Source organism: Martes martes (assembly GCF_963455335.1).
Source record: "Martes martes genome assembly, chromosome: 11".
NCBI lineage: Eukaryota > Metazoa > Chordata > Mammalia > Carnivora > Mustelidae > Martes > Martes martes.
This window is the reverse complement of record NC_137899.1, coordinates 12,836,824-12,858,622: the sequence shown is the minus strand read 5'-3', so window position 1 is coordinate 12,858,622 and position 21,799 is coordinate 12,836,824. Positions and strand designations below refer to the sequence as shown.

The window sequence follows — 21,799 nt, the reverse complement described above, 5'->3', positions numbered from 1 at the left end:
TAGATTTTCATTCTTGTATCTTTTTTTAAAGTTCTAAGATCATATTTTTATTCTCTAAATACTTTTTACAAGTATCTTTTTTTTAATTGGTGCAAATTCTTCATATTTCTGATGATGTTGATAATTTTTTATGGAGGTAAAATTTGCATACAGTAAAATTCTTTTTGGTATATAGTTCTGTGAATTTGGACAGATGTATAGAGTCATGTAACCATCACCATAATTAAGGCACAGAACACTTTCCTTACCCCTCAAAATTTGCAGTCATTCCTTCTCTTCATCCCCAGTTTCTCCCAACTCTTACCTGTTTCCTATCTTTATCTTTTGCCTTTTCCAAAATGTCATATTGATGGAATCATAATGGTAGTTTTTATTTATTTTTTATTTTTATTTATTTATTTTTAAAGATTTTATTTATTTTATTTGACAGACAGAGATCACAAGTAGGCAGAGAAGCAGGCAGAGAGAGAGGAGGAAGCAGGCTCCCTGCTGAGCAGAGAGCCTGATGCGGGGCTCGATCCTAGGACACTGGGATCATGACCTGAGCCGAAGGCAGAGGCTTTAACCCACTGAGCCACCCAGGCGCCCCTCATAATGGTAGTTTTTAAAAAAGTTCGTTTACCTGCCTTATATTTTTTTCCTCTCAGTTTCTTTTTCATGTTTGCTTTTGTCTCTTTCTTTCTTGATACAGTTTTCCCTATATTTTGCTGATTTTTGGCTGTTCTTCATGATAAGAGATAGATAGTAAAAGAACTGTTTGGAAACTATATGCATGGGTAGAGCTTTATTATGGGCTGAATTGTGTCCCCTCAAAGGCATATGTTAAAGTCCTTGATCCTCAGAATATGACTATTTTTGGAGGTAGGTACCTTAAAGAGATAATTAAGTTAAAATGAGGCCATTCTGGTGGGCCTTTGCTGATTGGTGTCTTTTTTTTTTAAACATATATTTTTTAAGACTTTATTTATTTATTTGAGCAAGAGTGAGTGAGTGAGAGAGAAAGCAGAAAAGGGGTGAAGTTCAGACGGAAGCCCACTCCCTACTGAACTGGGAGCCTGATGCAAGTCTCAGTCCTGTGGCTCTAGGATCATGACCTGAGCCAAAGGCAGACGCTTAACCGACTGAGCCACCCAGGTGCCCTTAACTTGTGTCTTTATGAGAAGAGGTTAGGAGAGATAGCAGGAATGTACTCCACAGAGGGATGACCATGTGAAGAGGCAGCAAGGTGGTAGTAATCTGCAAATGAAGGAAAGAGGCTTCAGGAGAAAATAAACTTCCTAATACCTTGATCTTGGACTTCTAGATTCTAGAACTGTGACAAAATAATTTCTGTTGTTTAAGGCCCTTAGTCTATGGCATTTTGTTATGGCAGGGCTAGTACACTAAAGTAAGGCTTCTTGATTGACACATTTCAATATAGGATAATATGGCTGGACCTTTATGTATGAATGACGACTGTCAGTATTTTTCATTATTTTCTCTTGGGTTGATAAAATTCTTGCCCAAAGAATAATTTTCCAGTAAGCTTATTTGACATGAAAGCTAGAGAAGAAATGGATTTGGAGGCTTATCGAGAGGAGAGGGTTTACAGTAGCTGTTTTGGGAAGAGACTGTTGTTGGGTAGCAATGAATTTGAAGTTAGGCAACTTAATTTTGTAGGGAACAAAACAGACGGCCCTCTCCAAAAGGTTGATGTTTATGTTGCAGTGTGTTAAGTTACAAGGATGGTAAGGGTGCTTGAAGTAATGGTGTGTACACTCATTAAGGGAACTGAATTAAAATGGACAAAAGTTTCAAGTCGATGTTTAGTAAAAAAAAGACATGATAATGGCAAATAAGCATATGAAAATGTGCTCAACATCACTTGTCATCATGGAAATACAAATTAAAACCACTTCAAGTGTATTTCCCAGTTTCCAAGATGGCTGTAATGATCCTTTCTTCCTCATACCCCCTTGTGTGAACACTCCCTAACTCTGCACCAGTTGGCCTGTGTGACTAATAGCATATGGCAGAAGTGATAATATGTCGCTTCTGAGATTAGGTTATAAAACACTGTAGCATCCATCATGGGCACCAAGAAGCCCTACTTATCATTGCTGCAGTGGGCCTACATAATATTTTTTACAGTGTTCCGTTATGACAGTCTATTAATACATTGTGGCAAAATGTGAGGACATTTTTTCTTCCATTCTGTCCTGTCTTTCCTTCCATAAACATTTATTGAGTTCTTACTACATTTCAGGTGCTTGTATTTGATATTGGAAATACAGAATAAAAGTCTCTTTTCTCAAGACTTTATCATCTGGTTAAGACTGGCTAGTAAGTCATAATTCAGAAGCGTGCTATTGACAGAGGCTTACTCAGGATGCTGTCATGAGCAGGAATGCCTTCTAAGGTTGTTGACTTAGGAAAGATGGAAGAACTAGGCGAGACAGGGCAGAGGATTATTACAGTCAGAGGAAAGAGCACATACAGCGGCCTGGAAATGTGAGCGATTTGAAAGAAGTATGACTGGTAAGACATTTCTTTTTTTGCAGATTGAAATTGAAAAGGTGGATAGGAGTGAAACCATGAACAACAGTCTTGTTTGCAGTTTTAGGAGGAAAATAGACTGTAAGCTTCATGAGGGAAAGGACCACGAGTGAATGTGTGAATGAACAAGAAAGTGGCATAATGGGTTCTTCATTTTGGAAGATTACTCTGGAAGTAGTGTTGAGAATGGATTGGTGGGGACGGAGGTTAGACAGAAATAGGTTAAGATGCTTTTGCAGGCAGTTGGGACAAGAAATGATGAAGGCCTGAGCGGAGGCAGTACCAGGGAACTGGGGAAGAATCAAGCAGATTTAACAGAAAATTGATGGCTGATTGAACGTGGGGAGTGAAGCAGAAGATATGCCTGGGAAGATCTCTAAATTCTATCTTAGAGCAGTTGATGATGCCATTAACTGAGATAAGGAAGAGAGGAATGAGAAACAGATATGGTTGAAAAGATTGGGCCAATTTACATTTGAAAAATAACTCTGGCAGCATTATGGAGGGGGCCTTTTCTTTTCCTTTTCTTTCTTTTGTTCTCTTCTTTCTCTTCTGTTCCTCCTCTCCTATCTTTTTTTTTTTTTTTTAAGATTTTTTATTTACTTATTTGACAGACAGAGATCACAGGCAGAGAGGCAGGCAGAGAGAGAGGAAGGGAAGCAGGCTCCCTGCTGAGCAGAGAGCCCGATGCGGGGCTCGATCCCAGGACCCTGGGATCATGACCTGAGCCACAGGCAGAGGCTTTAACCCACTGAGCCACCTGGGCGCCCCTTCTCTTCTCTTTTTAATGTAGGCTCCACGCCCAGTATGGAGTCCAGCAAGGGGTTTGAGCTCATGACCCTGAGATCAAGACCTAAGCTGAGATCAAGAGTAGTATGCTTAACCAACTGAGCTACCCAGGTGCCCCTATGGATGTTGTTTTGAAGAAAGCCAAGATTGAAGCCTGGCAGAAGAATTACTAGGTTGTTAGAGTAACTCAGGAGAGAGTTGGTGACCTGAACTACAATGGTGGCAGTGGGGATGAGAGAAGAGAAGTGATCCAAGAGATATTTTTGAGAAATAATATGCAATAAGTGGTTCTTTATTAAATTTAAGGGGCACAAAAAGAGGGAGGGTTCAAGAATTTTGTTTGGGTTTTTGACTTGGGTAACCAAGTGGGTAGAAGTACCATTTACTGAATTAAGAAACACAGGACAAATTTGGGGAGAAGATAGAAATGATACTGACACGAGCTGACATTTATTGAGCTCCATAGCTAAATGCTTGTAAGGCAAGGTTTCATTTAATTTTTTCGTATCCTTCTGGGATAGGTCCCAGTATTATCCCAGTTTTACAAATGGGGAAATCAAGGCAGAACAAGGTCATAATTACTAAATAGAGTAACAATTTGAACCTAGGATGGTACTCTTAATCGTAATAGTAATTGTATCTTTCAGTTTTCCCCGGTAGATCATGAAATAGGAGGAGGAAGGGATATGATGCCCCTCACATTGTATCTTCATAGAACGATGAGCACATAGTAGGGATAAGGGTTGTTTAACGGGAGCTTTTACTCATGTCCTACCTTGTGTACCTATTCTACTCACTCTGCCACAGCTCCAACTCACCCTCTTTTTAAAAATCTTCCCAAGAACCGCTCACCTAAGGTATTTGGGTTTGTGCTAGGCTTTACTGAATGAATTTGGTAATTTGGGGTAGGTACCACATATGATGTAAAATCTAATACTAACTCTTGTAATATGTTAAAAAAAAAGGTCTTTGAGCTGTCTTGTTAATGGAAATTTTTCCTAGGTAGTTTTTCTCCTGTCGTTTTTCTTCTCTCTGTCTGATTTTCCTTTCCATTCCAGCCACATACCTTTATCTCCAAATGCCCACTGAGTTCTTTGGCAGAGCATTTTCCCTATGTCTTTAACTGTGTCTTTTTTTTTTAAAGATTTACTTAATTATTTTAGAGAGAGAGAACACAAGAGCAGGGGGAGGGGCGGAGAGAGAGAATCTCAAGCCTACTTCTCACTGAGCACAGAGCCTGACGTGGGGCTCGATCTCACCACCCTGAGATCACGACGTGAGCCGAAATCAAGAGTTGGATGCTTAACCAACTGAGCCACTCAGGTGCCCCTAACTGTGTCTTTTCCCACTGTATTCAAGCTCTCTGCAGGTTAGAGAAAAATCAGCTATCTGGCTTTGAAGATTCTGGTCTCTTTCAATGATCTTAGTAAGTTTGGGCTGCTGTAATAGAATGCTGTCATGGGCATTGTTTCTTATGGTTCTGGAGGCTAGAAATGTGAGATCAGAGGGCCAGCGTGGTTGGATTCTGGTGAAGTTCTCTTCCGGGTTGGGGTCTGCTTACTCCCTGCTGTGTCCTCACATGGCAGAAGGGGGCAAGGAAGTTCTTTGGGGCTTATTGTATAAGGGGACTTATACAATGTATAAGTAAGAGGGTGATGGGGGCACCCTCAAGAGCTACTTACCTCCCAAAGGTCCCACTTCCTAATATTATAACTTCGGGGGCTAATATCTCAACTTACGAGTTTTGGGGGGACACAAACATTCAGTCCATTGCAATGATCATATGAATTATTAAGTGTATGAGTCCTTCCTCCCTCCCCCACCACTTCCCCCTGTGACCCTTCAGCTAATTCTTAGTGAGTGCCTACTGTATGCCAGTCACTGTTCTGGCAGGAGATACAAGACAGACAAGTCCTGCCTTCATTGAGGTTACATTCCAGTGGAAAAGACAGTACAATAAATAAACATATCAGGTAATGTGAAGTAATGGTAGGTGTTATAAAGAAAACTAAAGCATACTGAGATCCAGAGGGGTGCTGTTTGAGAATGGATGAACAGGCAAGATTTCTCTGAGAATGCGGTGTTTGAGCAGAAATTTGAGTGAAATAAGCAAAACATGCAAATGTGTGGAGGAAAAGAGCTCTAAGTCTAGAGAATAGCAAGTGCAAAGGTCCTGTCACATCTTGGATTCTCCAGAAAGCAGATGTTGAGACAGAGTTGGAACGACAAAGGATTTATTGGGGAGTAACACCCATGAAAGGGAAAGGAAAGAAATAGGATTGGGCAGACGAACCATCAGACTTGCATGCACCTGTCAAATTCAGTACACCCAGGACAGCTGATACAACATTTCGCAGGGGGTGGAGGAAATGAACGGGCCTTTCTGCCCAACTTTGCTCCGTCATTTGACCAGGGACTGTCCTGAGAACAGAGCGCTCTCAGCTGAGTGAGGAAAGGTGGACTTTGAGGAAACCAATGCTGGAGCTGTGAGTTAACCGTGCTTCTTGTAGGTTGGGCAGAAATTCCCTTCTTTGAAGGGGAATCTTGGTGGTCCAGCTCTGTTTCTGCCTTAGGCCCTAAAACAGAAATATGCTCAGTATGTTCAAGGAACTGCAAGAAGGCTAATGTAGCCCGGGAAGCCTGGGCGGGAGGGATGGGGTCATGGCCGGAGAGGCAGCAGAGGGCCAGAGCAAGCAGCATCCGCGGGCTTTGGGAAGATGCTGGGTTTCATTCTAAGTTTGGTAGAAAGCCATTAGAGAATTTCGAGCAGGGGCATGACATATATAAGTGTCCTGCTAGACTCACCTGGCTGGATCTGAATTTTTTTTTTTTTTTTAAAGATTTTATTTATTTATTTAACAGACAGAGATCACAGGCAGGCAAAGAGGTAGGCAGAGAGAGAGGAGGAAGCAGGCTCCCTGCTGAGAGCCGGATGTGGGGCTTGATCCCAGGACTCTGGGATCATGACCTGAGCTGAAGGCAGAGGCTTTAACCCACTCAGCCACCCGGGCGCCCCCTGGATCTGAGTGTTTTAAGATGGCTTCACCCACATGTCTGGACCTTACCTGGGACAGCTACAGACGGGGATGGCTAAGCCTCTCTCCATTGTTCTTTCGTCCTCTGCTTTTTCATCTGAAGGTGGAAGTGTTCCAGAAAGTCAAGCCCTACTGTGTAATGTTCCCTTGGCTTAAAGCAAGGCAGTTGTCCAAGCCCAGAGCCAGCATGGATGGAGAATGTATAAGCGTGTGGATGTCTGGAAATGTGATTCATGGAGGCCACTGCTGTTTACCACATTGAACATTGTTGTAGTTACTTCCCTTTTTTCCGATCCTCTGCTCATCAGTTTATCCTCTGCGTATAATTTAGTTTCCTACATAAGTGTGTTTCCAAGAAAATAATGCACCAGTCACATAGACTTCACATATTTCCTACTGCTGCGATAGCAATTTGTTATTGTAAAAGAATACATTGGCTGGTTTCAAGGACAAAATGCCCTTTGCTTATTTCTTCCTAGAGCAGTGTGGCCTGGGGGCCCTCCTAGCTAAGAATGACTGTGCCACTGTGATACTTCTCAAGACTGTAATGGTGTATGTGTAAATGTGTGACTCCTGTAACTTCCACTGGTGATGGAGCTGCATTGAGATTTTTAAAAAAATGTGTTGAACTAAGGAATTCTCATTCATTGCTGGTGGGAATGCAACAATGTACAGCTCCTTTGGAAGATGGAGTGGAAAACTAAACATACTCTTACCATACTATTCAGTAATCGGTACTACTTGATAGTTACTCAGATGAGTTGAAAACTTAAGTCCACACAGAAATGTGCACACAACATTTTAGCAGCTTACTTCATAACTGTCAAACCTTGAAAGCAATGAAGGTGTCCTTTAGTAGGTGGATGGATAAATAAAGTGATGTATCAAGGTAATGGAGTATTATTCAGCCCTGAAAAGAAATGATCTGTTGAGCCATAGAGGAAACTTAAACGCATAAAGAAGCCAACCTGAAAAGGCTACCTACTGTATGATTCCAACTATATCATGTTCTGGAAAAGGCAAATCGTGGATAGGGTAAAATGATTGGGTTCTGGAGTTTTGAGGGGAGGAATGGCTGAGTAGTCAGAGCACAGAGGACTTCTAGGGCAGTGAAACGATTCTGTATATAATAATGTTTGGTACATTCCATATGTGTTTGTCTAAGTCCATAAAACATACAAGACCAAGAGTGAACTGTAAATTAAGTGACAGGGACCCTTCAGTGTATCTTCATCAGCTGTAACAAATGTGTCTCTCTGGTGAGGGATGTTCGAAGTGTGGGAGGTTATGTACCTGTGGGAAAAGAGGTACATGGGAATTCTTGGTACTTTCTGCTCAGTTGTACTGCCCAAATCTAAAACTGCTCTAAAAAATAGTCTGATTTAAAAATGTACTGAACCAGTAGTTCATCATTTTTCCCCAATAATTCAGCTTGGTATCAGTCATCATGATATAAACTTTGTAAACCATTTGGCAAGAATTTAATGTTGTGATTTAATATTGATGTTAAATGTTTTTAGTGAATTAGTGATACAATTGTTGACCTACTTATTTTTATGGGTGGGTGAAGAGAAAAAGGACGTATACATTTGATTGTTTAATAAACTTTTGTTTATTAAATTGTTCAATAAACTTTTAAAAAATTCATATTGTCTCCCTGTCTTAATGTGGAACAGGTATGTGGAGGTCTTTGTTGTTCCTTTTTTGTTGTTTAGTTCACTTTTTCTTTATTTTTTAAAGACTTTTTTATTATTTTTTTTTTTACAGCAGTTTCAGGTTTACAGCAGAATTGAGAGGAAGGTACAGAGAATTCCCACATGTCCCTTGCCTGCACACATCCCCCCTTATCAGTATCCTCCCACCAGAGTGGTACGTTTGTTTCAGTTTGTTACATTATATATATATAAGATATATATATCATATATATATATATATAAAACTATTATGTTCAGTTAGCCAACATATAGCATGTCATTAGTTTTTGATGTAGTGCTCAACGATTCATTAGCGTTACAACCTATATTAGCATAGTGCCCTAAAAATCCTTTGTGCTCAGCCGGATGTTCCTCCCCCACTACTTTTATTTGTCATTAGACAAACTATCTTAGGTGTAGCTATGGACCTCATCAACTGTGTATCAGCCCTTGTAATTTTTTTTTTTTTTTTTTTTAGCCCTTGTAATTTTTATAGGTTGACTTCACTGAATCAGGTCAAGGTTTCTGTGCTACATAGAAAGCAGAAATATTGTGAAGGAAAACTTATGTTTTTGGTAGTGATACAGATTACTTAAAACACAATACGAAGAATTCTCCATTCTTCCTCCTGAAAATTAGTAATCAATACTCTTAAAATATTTTCTGTGTTTTGCCAGATACTGACAATATGAAGCCCTTGGAGGGTGTGAAAATTCTGGATCTAACAAGGTTTGTATTGGTTTATCTGTGTTTTGGTGATTGAAGATTTCCCTTCTTTCCAAAAAAAATACACTTATTTTTTGAATTATATTGCTTACTATCAAGTTTTAGAAAGGAAAACAAAAAAGACAATTTTTTTATATTTCATAATTCTAAGAACAATGAGTATATTTGTACATTTTTTTCCAATCTGCATATTTATATATATATTTTTAAAAACAAAAATTGGAACCATATTGAAATTATAGTTTTGGGGGCATCTGGGTGGCTCAGTCGGTTAAGCATCTGCCTTTGGCTCAGTTGCTCAGCTGCTTCTCCCTCTCCCTCTGCTGCTACCCTTGTTCATGCTCTCTCTCAAATAAAAAATAAAATCTTAAAAAAAATTGAAATTACAGTTTTGCCCACATCTAAAAGATAATGTTGTATTTTGAGGGTTTTTCCGTGTCACTCAAAATTCCAGAAAAATGTAAGATGATACTTTATTATATAGTCGTCATATAATTACTCTTCCCCTAATATTTCACAATTACAAATTAGGTTTCCTTTTACATAAATCCTTGCCTCAGGAAATCTTAGGATTTCTTCCTTAGCGTAGAATTCTGTAAGTGGAATTACTGCATCAACGGGAATATACTTTTTTGGAAAGATTTTATTTATTTATTTGAGAGAGAGCACAGGTGCTCATGATGGAGGAGGGGCAGAAGGAAAAGCAGACTCCCCGCTGACTTAGGGCTCGATCCCAGGACCCTGAGCTCCTGACCCCGATATCATGACCTGAGCTGAAGGCAGATGCTTAACTGAGTCACCCAGGCACCCCATGGGAATATACTTTTTTTTTTCTTTTTAAAGTTTTTATTTATTTATTTGACAGAGACACAGTGAGAGAAGGAACCCAAGCAGGGAGAGTGGGAGAGGGAGAATCAGGCTTCCCACCGAGCAGGGAGCCCGATGCGGGGCTCGATCCCAGGTCCCTGGAATCATGACCTGAGCTGAAGGCAGATGCTTAAAACTGAGCTCCAGGGTGCCCTGGGAATATACTTTTTAAAGCTCTTAATACATAGTGCCAAATTGCTATTTTTGAACAGTTTTAATAATTTTAATTCTTACTATCATTGTATGAGTTTATCTATGTTAGTGAGCTATTAAGAATTAATATAAAAATCTGCAAGGTGGTAATTATTTATCATTGTTAATATTGTAGAGTACTGGCGGGACCTTTTGCTACTATGAATTTAGGAGATCTTGGAGCAGAAGTTATAAAAGTGGAAAGACCAGGTAAAGCTATTGCTCTCTTTAAAACATAGAAACTCATACAGGTTTTTCTTTTTTAAAGATTTTATTTTTAAGTAATCTCTACACCCAACGTGGGGCTTGAACTCATGACCTTGAGATCAAAAGTCACAGGCTCTTCCAACAGAGTCAGCCAAGCGCCCCAGACTACTACAGTTTTTAGCTGTTTTTTTAAAATAACCACGTGTCTGTATATGGGATGATGGGAGAATTGAAACGAAATGATTATTTTTTTTCCTCTCCATTCCTTACTTTCCTCTGAACCTATACTAGCGATTTCTTCTTACTCTTTTTTTTTTTTTAATATTTTATTTATTTAACAGAGAGACACAGCAAGAGAGGGAACACAAGCAGGGGGAGGGGAGTGGGAGAGGGAGAAGCAGCCTTCCCACCGAGCAGGGAGCCCGATGTGGTGCTCTATCCCAGGACCCTGGGATCATGACCTGAGCTGAAGGCAGACGCTTCACGACTGAGCCACCCAGGTGCCCCTCCTCTTACTTTTTATAAGTGCCAGGTTTTAAGGCTTTAGCCAGGCCCTTCACACGTAACTGAAAGCCTCCAGTAGAGACTGAGATGCACCATGCAGTGACAGTGATGCTACTAGCACTTGCAGTGACAGGCACAGGTCTTAACACTAGGCCTGTATTAATTTATTTAATCCCTGCTACAACCTTATGGGCTGACCCTTTATTATTCCGAGATTATAAACACAGAGAAACAGAGACGTAAAGCAATTTGTCCAAAGTCACACAGCTGATTAGGAATATGAACGCACTCACCCTGGTCCGGCCCTCCTTAGCCTCACACAAGCCTACCACTGAGACTGACTTTAGAGCTGGCCTGACCACCCTTCCTTGCTGGGGGATGAAGGGAAGGCCGGGAGGAGGGGAGGGTAAAACGGAAGACGCAGGACACACAGGGAGGAGAGAAGGAAAAGGAATCTGTGTCCTTCCAAAAGGAACCCAGATACTCCAATATAAGTCATTCTTTTCTGTTTTTAATAAAAGAAACATTTTCTCATTTTATAATTGTAAACATTTTGAGGGAGGAACACTGATACTGAGATCAGTTCTTTGGGTTTGTTTTTCATCTGACATCTTTCCCATTTTTTCTTTCCCCTTTGTCCGCCGAATTCATCTGTTCGGTGTACACAATTCTCACTTTTATTTGGTGCCTTCTTAGTATTTGGGTGTTTAGCTCATGCTATTATTGAAAGTTACTTCAATACTTACTATTGAAAGAAATTATTGTATGCTCTTTCTCTCCTACAAGCACATAAAGGGCAGAGTCCATGTTCTCCATAGCCTCCGTATCACCCTATAAGGAGCTTGTTTTGGAAGGTTTCAAAACTTAGCATTATTAATTATTCTTCAAGTTGGATCCTTATGGATATGGAACAGAATTACCGAATTAGTGAAAATGGTCTAGGCTTGAATAGTGTGCGTATATCTGCAAGACTCATAAAAGACTAGTTTATAATTACATCACCTTATTAATTTCCCAGAAGTGATTAAACACTATAAAGTAGAAAACATGGTGTAGAAGATGCAACTTTCTGCTTGTTAGATTTCTTAGGAGGCCAAAGCAATTAGCAGAAGATTCTCTGATCAGCATGGAGAATACTCTGTATTATTATATCGTATTTATTTGACCCTGTGTGTATCGGGCTCCGGGTGGTGGAAGAGCCTGGTGAACCCTGCTTTCCAGATGTAACGAAAGCTTCGTTTACCTGGTCACTGATGTTCATCACATTTGGTTGTTGTGGGATGCATGCTGAATAATGTTTGCTTTCTGGTTGAATACCCTTTTTTTAAAATTTTTAATTTTTAATTTTTTAAAATATTTTATTTATTTATTTGACAGAGATCACAAGTAGGCAGAGAGGCAGGCAGAGAGAGAGGGGGGAAAGCAGGCTCCCTGCTGAGCAGAAAGCTCGATGTGGGGCTCAATCCCAGGACCCTGAGATCATGACCCGAGCCGAAGGCAGAGGCTTTAACCCACTGAGCCACCCAGGCGCACCTGGTTGAATACCCTTTTTGTCTTTTCCAGGTTTCATAAAACTTTGATTTCCATGTTATTATGCAAATTCAATACCACGGCACTTTCTCATTTCAGCCATTGGGTCTTCCCGTCCTAGACGGAGCATCAGGTCTACTTTCTCTTGCTATTTCAGTTGATCGCTAGTCTAAACGTTTATGTTTATATTAATGTTAGAGATCATTATTCCCTCTTTATGTAGGCCTTGTTTCTCCTTTGTACGTTTTGCTTTCTTCAGTAGGAGGTACCTTCCTTTGTCTAGGACTTTACATCCCATAACCATACACTTGGGATTGAGCTTTGTTCCTAGTAGGTCGTTGTTCATTGTTTTTTTCCTGATTTGTCTCTTTCCCTTAATCCTTCCGCATGATGCATTTTATTTATTTATTTATTTTAAAATATTTTATTTATTTGACACAAAGTGAGAGAGAGAGAGAGAGAGAGAGGGAACGCAAGCAAGGGGAGTGGGAGAGGAAGAAGCAGGCTTCCCACTGAGCAGAGAGCCCGATGCAGGGCTGGATCCCAGGACCCCAGGACCATGACCTGAGCTGAAGGCAGCCGCTTAACAACTGAGCCACCCAGGCGCCCCTGCATGATGCATTTTAATGTTCCTATTATGTGTTTAACCGTTTCGGGTTTTGAGATAGTTATTCAACACAGATCTGAGGAAAAGTAATTTGGCAGGATTTTCAAAGTTCAGGAGAGAATTAGTCTTTTCTCAGGCTACTCTTCCAGTCCTTCATCCCGCTTGCTTGCTTGCTTGCTTCCTTCTTTCCTTCCTTCCTTCCCTTTTTAAAAATTTTATTTATTTATTTGAGAGAGAGCGAGCATAGCAGGGGGAAAGGCAGAGGGAGAGTGAGAAACAGAGTCCCCATTGAGCCGGGAGCCTGATGCAGAGCTCAATCCCGGGACCCTGGGAGCATGACCTGAGCTGAAGCAGACCTTAACCGACTGAGCCACCCAGGTTATAGTTTTCTGATTTGGAACTTGGACTATTCTTATTTTTGAAATCAAAGAGCCCATAGATTTTCTTTCTCTTCTTTCTGTAGTTACTTAGCTGGGCAACGTGGACTAGGGAGGACAGCAAATGATGCTGCTGGTACTCGTGGCTTGTGGTCTTTAGGCAGGAATATGAGGGCAGAGGTGTGTGCGGTCCTTTGTTCACTGCAGTACTCTGCCTAGAGCACTGTCTGTGACGTAGTAGGTGCTCAATAAATATTTGCTGAATGGATTGAATGTGTCAAAATATCTTTTAAGAAAAGCAGTCTGAAATTTTATATGAGATCTCCAGACTTTGAAATCATGGCAGCTAATTAAAAACTTTAAATTTTGTGTGGGTCCAATAAAACATCTTTCAACGGTCAGTTTTCCCAGTCTGTGACCTTTAGCCTTTATTTCTCGTCCATGCTGATTTTTTTCCAGGGGCCACTGATCCTCTCTAAAGCCCTGGGTAGGAAAACCATGTAGGCCTCCAATTAAGATTCCTGACATTATTTCCACTTTGAGAGATGAATGTAAACATGTAAAATTACCTAATTTTAGCCCTACCTTGATGTTGCTTTATTTTAAGAAAATTAGTGTATTGAAAGCTTCAGAAGAGAGTAGAAGTGGCTGGACTTTCTCTTTACTCTGAGAAGTCCTGTCTGATCCCGAAGATCCAGATTCACACCTGCCATGAAGCCTCTTACTGGTTTATTCCTGGAAGAGTGCCTTTCTGCGATCTTATAGTTCACGTTTTCCCCTTTTATTTTGAGCATGCTATTCCATTTGATGCTTACCGTTGATTTCTTTGTTTTGTTATTGGTTCATCTCCAGTTAGAAATAATGTGTCTTCTTTTTTTGTTCAGTTTTTATTTATTTATTTATTTGAGAGAGAGAGAGAGAGGGAGTGGGAGCACACGAGTGGGGGAGGGTAGGAAGGGAGAGGGAGAAGCAGACTCTCAGCTGAGCAGGGTGTCTGACAGGACACGCGGTTCAATCCCAGGACCCTGGGATCATAACCTGAGCTAAAGGTAGATGCTTAATGGACTGAGCCACCCAGGTGCCCCTGGAACTAATGCTTCTTTTCTCCTCTGGCCTGTGTTCTGTCTTTTCTCTTGGGAAGTTGTTGTTGTTATTATTTTTTAATAAATGAGTCATTCTTTGGCCTCTGTTTTTTTTCTAAAAGGTTATGTCTGCTTTTCGTGATCAGTTTTAGTGGTAAAGTCTAATGGGCTAATGGGTTAATTATATTATTTAGATGAGATTAGAATTTAAAGTCTAACTCTGTTCACAAATAGTCTCTTCTTGGGGGCCAGTCTTTAACTGTAATTACTTATATAGTGATTAGTTTATTTTTTAAAAAGATTTTTATTTATTTATTTATTTGACACAGAGAGAGACACAGCAAGAGAGGAACACAAGCAGGGGGAGTGGGAGAGGGAGAAGCAGGCTCCCTGCCAAGCAGGGAGCCTGAAGCTGGGGTCCATCCCAGGACCCTGGGATCATGACCTGAGTGAAAGGCAGACTCTTAACAATTGAGCCACCCAGGCACCTCATAGTGATTAGTTTCTGTTACCAATATTTAATCAGGCCTTATAAGATTCTTAAATGATACTATTTTGTGCCATTTAATCATTGATGGATTTTCTGAGTTCTGTCTACATTGTCAGTTGCTTTTTGTGCCAAGGAAAAATTTTCTGTAACTCTATAGTTACAGAATCTAACACAAACATATGACTTGAAGTAGATGTCCAGAAAAATACACCCTATATTTTGGTGGTTTTAAATTTCTCCTTTGAAGCAAGACCTAGTTGACTAAAATTTTATTCTAGAATACTATTTGAAATTAAATGAATCTGCTGTTCAGTAACTTATTTTGCCTCTCATGATTTGTTGCTATAACACAAATGTTTTTCCTAATTGTATTGAGAAATAATCAACATACATCATACATCATGTATAAGTTTGAGGCACATGGCATGATGGTTTGATTTACGTACATCATTACCACATTATTACCACAGTAGGTTCAGCTAACATCTGTCCTCTCATGGAGATATGATAAAAGGAAAAGACAGAAGAAAAGAAAAAAGGAAGAAAATTCTTCTTATGATGAGATCTATTGGGATTTGCTTTCTTAACAAATTTCCTATCTAGCATATAGCAGTGTTAGATGTTACACCTTTTGACCACCTTCCTCCAGTTCCCTCCGCCTGCACCCTCCACCTCTGGTAACCACAAGTCTGATCTCTTATTCTATGAGTTCATTTGTTTTTTTTTAAAATTCCACATATAAGTGAGATCGTACAATATTTGTCTTTGTCTGACTTATCTCATTTAACATAATGCTTTCAAAGTCCATCCATGTTGTCACAAATGGTAGGATTTCCTTATTTTTTATGGCTTAATAGTATTCCGTTGTATATATATACTACAACTTTATTGATGGATGCATGCATGAATGGGCACAGGTGTTTTCGTACTTGGCTATTGTAAATAATGCTGCTATGAACATAGGGTCGCATATCTTTTTGAGTTAGTGTTTTTGTTTCCTTTGGCTATATTCCTAGAAGTGGAATTGCTGCATCATATTGTAGTTCTCTTTTTAATTTCTCGGGATCCTTCATACTGTTTTCCACAGTGGCTGTACCAACTTACATTCCTACCAGCAGTGCAGGAGGGGTCCCCTTTCTCCACTTCCTCAACAGCATTTGTTATCTCTTGTCTTTTTGCTGATGGCCATTCTAACAGGTGTGAGATGATTATATCACTGTGGTTTTAATTTGCATTTCCATAATCACTGGTGATGTCAGTCTTCTTTTTCTGTACCTGATGGCCTTTTGTCTGTCTTATTTGGAGAAATATCTTTTGGGGTCCTTTACCCATTTTTCGATTGGGTTATTTGTTTTTTTATTTGAGTTGTATGAGTTCTATGTATGTTTTGGGTATTAACCTGTTATCAGCTATATGGTTTGCAAATATTTTTTCCCATTCCATAAGTTGTCTTTTCACTTTGTTGATGGTTTCCTTTGCTATGCAAAAGCTTTTCAGTTTGTTGTAGTTCCATTTGTTTATTTTTTATTTTATTGCTTGTGCTTTTTGTAATCCAGACTTTGGATTTTGATAATCCAAAAGAATCATTACCAAGACCCATGTCAAGGAAATTTGTTCCTATGTTTTCTTCTAGGGGTTTCATGGTTTTAGGTCTTATGTTTAAGTCTTTAATCCTTTTTGAGTTAATTTTTGTGAGTGATGAGGGTGTAAGCTACAGGTTCAGTTTCATTCTTTTACATGTGAGTATCCAATTATCCTAGCACCATTTGTTGAAAAGACTGTCTTTTCTTCATTGAGTGCTCTTGGTTCCCTTGTCATATATTAGCTGACCACGTATGCTTGGGTTTATTTCTGGGATTTCACAGAAACTTAAAGATTTATTTATTTATTTATGATGCCATTTTATTATAAAATCTCGCTTACCATTATTCTGGCTTAATTATTTAACAAAAATCTTTTGCAGACTCAGCATTTCTTTGCACACTTAATGCCAAGAAACACAGAAAGAGCTGAACTAAACTACCAAAGCTTTTTACTTTTTGACCTAAAGTGCCAAAGATTTTTACTTTTTGCTTGCCAAAAACTGAAAGTAGTTTTTTTCTTTTAAATTTGCCATTTATTAAATCTGAAGACTGCTAAAAGATATTTCTTTCTGGATATTGACTTTCAGGGATGGATTCTAGTGAGAGATGATACAGTAGGACTTAGTGAATAAGGTAGAGTTTGGAGAGTTGGAACAAGTTCTTATGGCCCCTGTGGATTGCTTAATTCCACTGGATTGAGGTGATTTTGTGTAGGCATCTGTGAATGTATATGATGGTTGAATGTTGGTTTGGATGTCTCATGATGTTTAAGAGTTAAAAATTAATTGCTCTTACTCATATTTTCAGGAGTTGGTGATGATACACGAACTTGGGGACCACCTTTTGTGGGGACAGAAAGTACTTATTTCCTCAGTGTTAATCGAAATAAAAAAGTAAGAATATAATTTCTTTCTTTGCTTTTTAAAATATAATTCTTTTGTAATAACAAAACTTTTGATATTATCTTGGCTCATTCATTTCTATCCTTTTCTTGTATATATAATTAATACTTAAAAGAAGGTGAAATTTTATTCATTCACTAGTTACGAAATAGAAACAAGAGAGCTTTTTACTAATTTTCCTTCTCTACTAACTTATTTCATGAGAATTTATAATGGTTTATAATGGAATAATTTTATTGAAGAAAGAAATCATTTGATTCTTTACATTTTATTCTTTCAGAGATTGCTAATTGCCTAACACTTGGTATTACTATTTGAAAAAATTTTACTAGAATCCTTGCTATCATCCTAATATATCTCCATTGCAAATAAAATCAGTAAAGATAATTCAAATGTTTCTTCATGAGGAAAATACACTTGCTTTAACAGGAGAACATACGATTTGAATGGCTTCCTTATTGAACTGTCAGTAATACGAAAACCTTTATATTATTTTAATATATATATTTTAATTTTTAGAGTATAGCTGTTAATATCAAGGATCCAAAAGGGGTGAAAATCATCAAAGAGGTACAGTATGCTCTATGGAAGATATCTTACTGCCTGGGTTGTAACTGGGGATTTGAACATGAGTTAAAGTGTTTTAAAACTTTATTTCATTGGCAATCGCTAATTTTCCTGTAAACGTCATTTAAGAATTTAACTTTACATTTATTGTAAGTAAAATTTGCTTTCTAACTTTTTTTCTTTTTTTTTTTTTGAAAGATTTTATGTATTTATTTGACAGACAGAGATCACAAGTAGGCAGAGAGGCAGGCAGAGAGAGAGGGGGAAGCAGGCTCCCTGCCAAGCAGAGAGCCTGATGCAGGGCTCGATCCCAGGATACTGGGATCATGACCTGAGCCGAAGGCAGAGGCTTTAACCCACTGAGCCACCCAGGCACTCCTGCTTTTTAATTTCTTATATGTTTTGTATAATATTTCTCTACCCTGTGGACACTTTCCATATATTATTCCCTCAGATCCTCAGGATTTGACTTGTAAATGGGTATTAGAATCCTCGTTTTGATGGGAGGGCAGTGAGTCTCATGGGGCTCAAGGGATGCTCCAAAGAGGACATAGCTGGTAAAGGGAAGAGCTGAGGTTTGAACCCGGTGATGTGGGTTCCATCACTGGAGAGCCCAAGCTTTTTCTAACCTTTATTTAGATGGCTAATATGTCCAGAGCTGATTTCAGCATCTTTGCTTGAGGGGCAAGATTGGGTACTGCTTTGGTGCACCTAGTTCTCCACTGCGGAGGTTCTGATCCTTCTTTCTTTACTTAATAGCTTATGTGACTTCAGGTAGGTGATGTCAGGTTTTTTTTTTTTTTTTTTTTAAATATTTTCTTGCCTTAAGGTTTTCTTGCCTTTAAGATTGTTCTTGCCTTCAGTCTTCTCTTTCTGTTCTGTCTCTCAGTATCATCTTCAGTGGTCACAGTTCCTGCCTCTTTGCTTCTATTTCAGAGCATTCTGATATTTTATCCTAAGTAGTCAAGGTTTCAGATTTGATTGAGCAAATAGTTTGCGGTTTCATTAGAGCTTCTCAATAGGTGGAATTCATAACTCTTGCTACTAATGCATAAGTGTACTTTTGAGTATTTTAGGACTGCATGTATGATTCTGACCAAAGTAAACAAATCTCTAAGACTTCCTTCTCGCTGTCCTTGGATCTTGCCAGTTTTTTACTATTCTACTTTGAATTACATTTACATTCAACCTTGAATTAACTTTCTTTTTCTGTTTTTAATAATTAAAAAAAATTTTTTTTAAGGATTTTATTTATTTATTTGACAGAGAGGGAACAGAGCAGGGGGAGTGGGAGAGGGAGGAGCAGGCCTCCCATCAAGCAGAGAACCTGATGCGGGGCTCGATTCCAGGACCCTGGGATCATGACCCAAGCCAAAGGCAGATGACTGAGCCACCCAGGTGACCCTATAATTAAAAAATTTTTAAATTTATTTGACAGAGATAGAGACAGCGAGAGAGGGAACACAGGCAAGGGGGTTGGGAGAGGTAGAAGCAGGCTTCCTGCTAAGCAGGGAGCCTGATGCAGGACTTGATCCCAGGACCACGGGATCATGACCTGAGGTGAAGGCAGATGCCCAGGCACCCCTGAATTAACTTTCATTATGAGCTTGATTTCTCTTCATGTCTGATTGATAATAGTAATGTACATTTCAAGTCATATTAAACTTAAATAGATTGTATGGGGACATTATCGATATCTGTTGCTTTTAGCTAGTTACATGTTTTTAGCTTTTAGCATGTTATATATCTTATTGCCTAGGGAAAAAATTATTTTTTGCCTAGTCTTTTTAAGCTTTCTGGCATCGATTTCTCTTTTAGCTTAAGAGTAGCAAAACAGCCTCTTTATTCAGACCATGGTGGCTATGATTGCTAATATACTGAGTTTAGTTTATAGAAACAGTTCCAAAGTAGCATACAAAGCAATCAGCTGGATACATGAGAGCTTCAAAAAATATGACTCCTTTGTCTACTAGGCTAACTAGAAACAGCTTGAGCAAAAAACAAAACTGCTTAGAAAATCTATGTAGAGCCCAGTATTTTCATAGCAATATGATTTGGTAACTTACTGACATATCATTTATATTTCAAATAATTCTCTATGTTAACTATTGTGTGCACATGATATGTTCCAAAGAGCAATGTCATGGATTTTATTTTCTTTCTTTCTTTTTTTTTTTAAAAAAAAGATTTTATTTATTTATTTGACAGAGAGAGAGATCACAAGTAGACAGAGCAGCAGGCAGAGAGAAGGAGAATCAGGCTCTCTGCTGAGCAGAGAGCTGGATGTGGGGCTTGATCCCAGGACCCTTGGGACCATGACCTGAGCTGAAGGCAGAGGCTTAACCCTCTGAGCCACTCAGGTGTCCCTGGATTTTATTTTCTTATGAAAAATTCAGACATACAAAGTAGCTGAAAGAAGAGTATAATGAACTTTCTTCAACCTTATGCCTAGATGCAATAATGTTAATATATTGCTGTATTTGCTTATTTACATATGTATACCTATGTGTGTGTTTGTGTGTGTATTTTAAACTATTTTATATATTTTATTTTTTAAAGATTTATTTATTTATTTATTTAAAGAGCATGAGCAGGGGGAGGGGCAGAGGAAGAGGGAGAGAGAATCTCAAGCAGACTCTGCACTGAGCATGGAGCCCAGTGTGGGGCTTGATCATGACTCTGAGATCATGACCTGAGCCATAATGAAGAGTCCGATGCTTAACTAACTGAGCTACCCAGGTGCCTCGTGAACTATCTTAAAGTGGAAGATAGGAAACTTTGTGCTAAAATCTTTCAGAATACTTTTCCTGCCAATAAGCATATTCTTTGATATAACATTTAAAAAATTACTTTATGATTTCTTTAGCAATGTGGCTAAATTATTATCATCACTTTCCTTTCTATTTCTGTTCTCCACTGTGTTCTTAAATTATATCTAACAAAGAGATCTTAGAATTAGATACTCTGTATTTCAACTTAATTTTAGTTCTTATTTACTCTTTGGCTAGATGGGGGATTTTCTTTTTTCTGTTTTAGAAAGAAAAAGATAGTAGCTTCTCTAACTCATACAAAATTGTGCTTGCTTTTTATTCTGGGCCAGATTCTAGGATAGGTTTTTTAGGTGATTTGTGATCGCTTAGATGAGGAAGAGGTGATCAGCAGTAAAACTGGAAACCAGTCTTCTCAATTCCTTTCTTTCTTTTTCTTTTTTTTTTTTTTTAAGATTTTATTTATTTATTTGACAGAGAAAGATCACAAGTAGGCAGAGAGGCAGGCAGGTGGCGGGGGGGGGGGGATGCAGGCTCCCTGCCGAGCAGAGAGCCCAATGCGGGGCTTGATCCCAGGACCCTGAGGTCATGACCTGAGCCTAAAGCAGAGGCTTTAATCCACTGAGCCACCCAGGCGCCCCTTCTCACTTTATTTCTTAGTAGATTATTGTATTTGGGAAATGCCAGTAAATAATTGGTCTCCTTTGAAGCAATTGTCATACATAATGCTTGTAGTTAGAGTGGGAAACAGTGTAACTCAGAGGGAGTGTTCTGATGTTATGATTTTAGCACCCCCCCTTTTTTTTTTAAGATTTTATTTATTTAATTGAGAGAGAGAGTGTGAGAGAGAATGAGCAGTGGGGAGGAGCAGAGGGAGAGAGAGAGAGAGAGAAGCAGACTCTTTGCTAAGCAGGAAGCCCAATGCAGGGCTCCATTCCAGGACCCGGAGGCCGTGACCTGAGCCGAAGGCAGGTGCTTAACTGCCTGAGCCACCCAGGTGCCCCAGATTTTAACACTCTTGTGTTAGAATTGTTATGGATGATTAGGTGAAGCTTTAGGAAACATACATGATCTTGAAATGGGTGAATATCCTGAAACAGAGAAGGAGAGAATACGTTGAATGACAGAGCAACTAAGAATCAATATCTAGCAAGCGGCTAAGACATCTTTAAAATAAATATTTATAAAATGGAGAAAAAAATTTCTGTACTATATACTTTTTTAGGGATAGTTCTTTATAAATATTATAATGCATTCATACTCAGTTCTTGGGTAAGCTTAAAAACTACTGTGCATCTTTATGAGTAGAAATGTGTAGCTCGGGGCGTCTGGGTGGCTCAGTGG

General features: G+C 39.0%; 1 protein-coding gene across 3 annotated transcripts in view; it reads left to right on the top strand.

Annotated features, from left to right (window-relative positions):
- Positions 1-21,799, top strand: part of SUGCT (succinyl-CoA:glutarate-CoA transferase) — a 765,791-nt gene that overhangs the window by 18,084 nt on the left and 725,908 nt on the right. For all 3 annotated transcript variants that reach the window (XM_080818391.1, XM_080818390.1, XM_080818392.1), the window contains exons 2-5: positions 8,731-8,782; positions 9,975-10,048; positions 17,026-17,111; positions 17,640-17,690. In XM_080818391.1, coding sequence (XP_080674517.1) covers positions 8,731-8,782; positions 9,975-10,048; positions 17,026-17,111; positions 17,640-17,690 — 263 coding nt within the window. The remainder of the gene's footprint in view (positions 1-8,730; positions 8,783-9,974; positions 10,049-17,025; positions 17,112-17,639; positions 17,691-21,799) is intronic.